The sequence below is a fragment of the Octodon degus genome, unplaced genomic scaffold (assembly GCF_000260255.1).
Source record: "Octodon degus isolate 3935 unplaced genomic scaffold, OctDeg1.0 scaffold00079, whole genome shotgun sequence".
Taxonomy (NCBI): domain Eukaryota; kingdom Metazoa; phylum Chordata; class Mammalia; order Rodentia; family Octodontidae; genus Octodon; species Octodon degus.
Window position 1 is genome coordinate 6,961,587 of NW_004524655.1, and position 6,094 is coordinate 6,967,680.

General features: G+C 43.4%; 1 protein-coding gene across 1 annotated transcript in view; it reads right to left on the reverse strand.

The window, feature by feature from the left end:
- Positions 1-2,005, reverse strand: part of LOC101573086 (2'-5'-oligoadenylate synthase-like protein 2) — a 23,432-nt gene extending 21,427 nt beyond the window's left edge. The window contains exon 1 of the mRNA XM_004636344.2: positions 1,634-2,005. Coding sequence (XP_004636401.1) covers positions 1,634-1,831 — 198 coding nt within the window. The 5' untranslated portion in view covers positions 1,832-2,005. The remainder of the gene's footprint in view (positions 1-1,633) is intronic.
- Between the last annotated feature and the right edge of the window lie 4,089 nt (positions 2,006-6,094).

The following is a 6,094-nucleotide window of genomic DNA, read 5'->3' on the forward strand; positions in this document are numbered from 1 at the left end:
TTCTCTTTTCAAATAACATCTTTACTTTCAGTGTAACTTGGCTCCATACATTTTCTATGATGCTCAAAACAGGTTGTGAAAGCTATTTTAGGGATGTTTCAAATTCTGAAACAGAGCTTATTGAGAGCAAGAGGAAAGGTCAAAATACATCTTTATCTTGTACAAATGATTAGGCTTTATTTGGTTGGTATACCTGTAAAGGCAGGAGTAAGAACTTCAAGATGTGGGCATTTGGAATAACATAGCCCACTGGGAGCACATTCGAATCAGTACAAGAATTTTATTTGAAACATATGTTAAAAGCCTCGAGCACTTTCAGACCTACCCTTAAGACAACATGCATCTCATTTCTGGTTTTGGTAAGGATTTATTCTTTGCTGTTTAGGATAATGTGAACATAGATGGTGACACAGTAAAGGTGGCCTATGACAAGTTTGGAGTGTAGAGGAGTTAAGAGCCCAGAAGCACAGCTGTATCTTAAGCAACTGCAGGAAGCTGACTCCTGGCTCAAGATCTGCAGCTCGGGGAGGAGGCCTGGCCCCGCGGCGGCCGCCGCCCGGACAGCAGGGACCGCCCGGACCGCCGCTGGGCGCTGCGCTCTAGCCTGCGCCCGCGCCCGCCCCGGATTCGCCTCGGCTCTTGAAAAGGAAAAAGATGAAATACATGTTTATATATAACTCTGTTGCTGCATACCTCATTGAAGTCGAAATGCATTTAATTGTTATATTTCCCTTCCTCCATGATCTCCGATAGTGTTAAAGGAAAAGAAACTGAGGTATCCAGAAAGAAAAAAGTAACTGGGACTGAGAAAAAGAAAGAGAACCGGGGATTGAACTCAGGCCTTTGTGCTGGCCAGGGAAGTGCTTATTCTACTGAGCCATCTCCCTGGCCCTATGTACACTTTTATAACCATAAAACATTTTCAATATAAAAAAAAAAAAAAAAGATCTGCAGCTAACGCTCCTGAAGGCTTTCAGTCCTCCATCAGTCTCACTCCCTGCAGCCCTGACCTCTGCCAGGCACAGCCCGATTTGCTTAAGTTAATGTGCAAAGTCTTGCATTCTAGGAGATGCACAAAACCTAGGCTTCTGGTTCAAACACTGTATATTGAGACTGGTATAATAAAAGTTGAATTATATTTTAATACTTTTCTAGGAGAAACCATGCTTATAGACAGATGTTGAATTACAGGGTTAGTCCCAGGTTAGACTCTCAATCTTGTCAAGAGTCAGCTGGTATTACTAATTGCTTGGCAGTTTCTGACCGAGGCAGTCAGTACCATTTTGGAGACTTTTCTTTATGACTTGTAGGTAAAGTGGGGGTTTTAAAGCAAAAAGTTAAAAAGGATCAATTTTATAGAGACCTGCTATTCACATTCCATCGGATTCCTCGACATTTGGAGAGCTAATTCCAAACACTCCTTTTCACCCCTCCCCCCTTTCCCCCTTCAGCTTTTGTGAAATAACTTACCACACAAGAGTGTTCACCCATGCTTTATCTCATCTGTTGGTCATGAGAAACTCAGGTTAAAGAGGGGGAAACAGGCGAAGAGATGAAATGGCTCGTTCCCCAGGGTCCCACAAACCCACAGAAGCAGGGTTGGGATTTGAACCCCAGCGTCTGGAATGCTCACCCTCATCACTTTCAGCACCCTGACTTCTCGGTCCAGAACAAGGTGATCTCGGAAGCACTGATTCCGAAGGAACTTCTCGACCCTCTGCTTGGCATCCTCTACTTCTTCCTTCCAGTCCCTCTGGGGCTGAAGGCTGTGCTTCAGGAAGGCGTCCAGCCTGTCTCCTGGGGTTGCATACAGGTCCGGGATGCGGTCCATCTTTGCAGGATTTCTCTGTGTCTGCCCAGCCCCGTAAGGGGTACCTTCCAGGCTTTTTCGGCAGCTGAACAATTGCGGAGGGAGAAGGAAACGATGAGAGGCAGAGAATATCCACTCTCCTCTGCTTGCGGAGAGGAGACAGCTGGATGATTTCTAGCAGCGGATCGCTCCTCCCTCCTGAACAATTACAGCTCTGTAGCTGGCGGTTCAGCCAGACTGGAAAAAGAAACCGCTTTTGAAAGAAATGAAACCGAAACTTTGAAGAAGCAGGGTTTCTTTTCCTGTGGCTGTAGGGAGCGATGGATTCAGAGAGGTAGCCACTCACCAGCGGGTCTCCCCTAGAAATTCCCAGAGGGTCTTGGAGCTGCCCCCCCCCAATGTCACCGGGAGCTACCTGGGGGTCCGAGAGTGGCAGCTTGGTTGCCACTTATTGAGGGGTCCTGGGGCAAGATCTGCTCAACCTTTGTGTCAAGTCCTCTGATAGAAAGGAGTCTTTTATTATTTTTATTTATTTATTTATTTTGCGGTACCAGGGATTGAACTCAGGACCCTAGTCTTGCCAGACAGACGCTTATTCTACTCAGCTATCTCCCCATCTTTTAAAAAGCTGTGTGTAGGGGAGTGTTAACAAGATAAAAATTTTGAGACCAAAAGGTCTCTGAAATAAAGGGTTTTTAGGGCAAGCTAATAGGGAACGAAGTAGCCCTGGGACAGATTCTTAAGCTACCAGCAGCTTGACCAGATAGTACTTGGAAAAACATCCACTGGACTTAAAATGGACCCAAAATTTTGGAGAAAAGAATCAACAGTCTTTTATGCAGGCCAGAGGCAGTGTGGCAGTGGGAAAGGCCCCCGGAGTAGGAGGTGAGTCCAAGGCAAGTTTTTGCTGCTTCTTGTTGGTTTCAGGAGCAGAGAGTGACATGGTCTCCGTGGTGATCTTCAACACACAAGAAGCAAAGGGAGGTGGAGCCGGTTTGTTTCTGTTTTTGTTTCTTTTCTCTTTGTTGATCAGGCTTAAAGTCACCCGTTAAAATGAATTTCTGTTTTCTTTTTCTTCCCTCCATTCTCTGGTCTTCCATTTGGGACAGCTTAGAATTCTTTTCTCATCAGGGCCCTGTTTTCTGAAGTTCTTCTTTTTGAAGAGCAAAGGAGTTTGGAGGAAGACACATTGTCCTTAAAATATTTCAGTTAATGCAAACTTCAGAAGTCTAAAACCATGGTCCTGTGAACCAGAAAAATAAGGGAAGAGAAAGTGAACTTAGGTCCAGTACTTATTCCTGGGAATAGGACCTTACGTTCACATACAATATCATACATAGAGGTTGTTGTATACAAATGCATACACAGGTGCTTAACAAGGGAACCCCATATTGCTATTGAGGAAGTCTTAAATAAACACAGGATGCATGTAAAATACACTGATGGCACATGAATGTATCACCAAAATTTGTTCAGGATGTCAAATCCAAAAATAGCTTTTTTATTCTGCTGGAAGAGAAGATGCTAGGCCCTGGAAAACTGGCTTAGAAAACTTCCTTAGAGATGAGAAAAACACCGCCGTGCCTATGAAGGATTTGAGGGAAAAAAAAACTTTTTTTTTTTTTTTTTAAGATGAAAGTGGAAAAGATCAACACAGATCACTCACATGACATTTATAATTGTAGCATTATATCTAAAGAAGTAAGTAAATATTTTGCCTATTGTTTTTCCTGTAGCTTACATAAGCAGGGATACTTTCAACACAGATGTATTTTCTTACTGTGGAATATTTTTTTATTAGACAATTGGAAAATTTACTTAGATCGCTCTGTTTAATGCACAGCATATGGATATATATCAGTGTCCCTTTTCTTCTTCTGTCTTTTGTGACAGTTTTCCTTCTTCCTTTGCTAGGTGATGCTCAACATCCACTGAAATAAAAACACCATTTCTATCTCCTAGAGTCTCAGCGTGGGATAGACCGGTGGCTTGGTTAGCCCTTGGATAGAGAAGGTAGACTGGAAACTGGGGGGCCTAGTGGTGCTAACGCTGTAGAAATGATGTTAAGTGCACTAGGATCATGTTGAGCATACAGTACACACCAGACTCTACATGGTTGAGCACCTTTAATTCCCACAGGACCCACTGATGTAAGTTCCCACTGCTTTACGCATAGGGAAATCTGGTCTCAGATGATATGACCTACCCATGGTCATGTGGCACAGAAGTGGATGAGTTTTGATTCACATCTACATTCTCTGATTCCAAATACCAGAAGGTCAGCTGCTATGCTGTCCCAATGCCAAGGGAAACTTCTATCTATTGAGATCTTCCTGTATGCTAGGCACTAGGTGAGGCTTGGAGAACACAGACACAAGATTTACTTGGGAGAGAGACTCAGTGCAGAGCTTGGCAGATAGTGGGTTCTTGTTGTTGCCTGAATCAATGAGCGGACTGCACTAGATTACAGGAGAATGAATGCTGTGATACTCTGATGACTTTTCTGTCCAAGAAAGGGACAGATGGTGGAGGACAGAGCATTTCTTGGTGATTTTTCCCTTGTCCCATCACAGTATCCATTGAAGGTCTGTATCTCTGGACAATATGAACTTCTCTGGATGGTAGTTTAGGATGATCTTTTCAGAGGTATTTTATTGGAGACTCCTGCAGTGAGCTCCAATTTCCTGTCAAGGTATTATGGCACACCATAAGAAGAAAGAGAGAGAGAGAGAGAGAGAGAGAGAGAGAGAGAGAGAGTGAGTGAGCAAGAGACAAAATGGTGCAGTGAGGATCCAAGATGACCAGCTGTTCATAAGGAACGAAAGACCATGAGGCATCCAGAACCTCAGCATTTAATTTTTGAGGATTAATGGATGACTTAGAGGGCAATGGTGATCTTAGGCTAATGAGGATCTTTCCCTGGAGCACCTTTAGTCTTCGAAGTCTTAGGCTTAGTCTTTAGTCTTAGTCGATGGGAGATGATGGCCCATGCCTAATGGTGTAATGGGAAATCTCCAAAGGGTGATACCAAAACTTCCAAGCCTCCATTCATCCCTCAGGGAAGTATGAATTTGTGGTCTCCAACAGTATTTGGCTCTCTGTTTACTTCAATGTTGCTTAACTTCTTTGGAATCTTGTACATTCTAGAGAATATGATGAATGCTTTGGGCCATCCTCCCTGGCCCTGGAAAATAAGTTTATGTCTTTATTTTATACTCAACTTCTGGGCTTTTCTGGACCCCAAATTAAGAACTTGTGATGTGGAAGGTGCCTGAGGACCAGGACACATCCTACATCAATCACATCTTGAATGTGGAATTTAGGTGCTGAACCAACATGTTCTGAAGGCATTTCCATTACATGCCATGCATAGTGCTGAGTTCTAGTGGTTTTTCAGTAAGCAACTATTGCAAGCAAATTAATCCAGAAGGATCTCTTCAGAGTTGAAACATATAAGGGTTTTTCAACTCTTTGGCCACATTTGCAACTAGAGTTGAGGTGGTCTTCACTTCCAAGTGTCTGAAATTTTCTTTCTCTTAAATCCTATTTTAGACCAATGTGCCAGCTTCTCACTACTTCAGTAAAATGCTTGAGACAATTAACTTACAAAGATAAAAGGTCTATTTGATTCATGGTTTGGAAGCTTGTGGTCCAAGATTTAGTGGCCCTATCACCAGCAAGCTGTCTATAACATTGTGAGGTACTTCATCACAAAGAACCAGCCACACTCTGAGGCCGTGGTTCTTTGTCGTTTATTTATTTATTTATTTATTTATTTATTTAGGTACTGGGAATTGAACTCACAACCTTGCATTTGCCAGGTTGTGGCTGAGCTATAGCCCCAACCTCTTTGTTGTTTTATTTTATTTTATTTTTTTATGTAGTTGGTACAGGGTTTCACTATGCAGCTCAGACTCATAGTGATCCTCCTGTCTCAGCCTCCTCAGCACTGGGATTACAGGTGTGCACCACCATGCTGGGTCTCTGTGGCCACTCAGTGTGCCCAGGGTCAGGGCTGGTGCAGCATGTGGTGCTGGGGGTCAAACCTCAGTCCCTGTGCTTGCCTAAGCAGGCAGCTAGTCTGCTGAGCTATCTCGCTGGTCCTTTGTTATTTTAATGAAAGATTTTAGACAAGACACATAGGCCATCCTATAGAGTATGGGTAGAATTTATTGAAAAATAATTGATTTTTCCCTCCCAGGGAGGGAGGGAGGAAGGAAGAGAGAGAGAGACAGAGAGAGAGAGAGAGAGAGAGAGAGAGAGAGAGAGAGAGAGAGAGAGAGA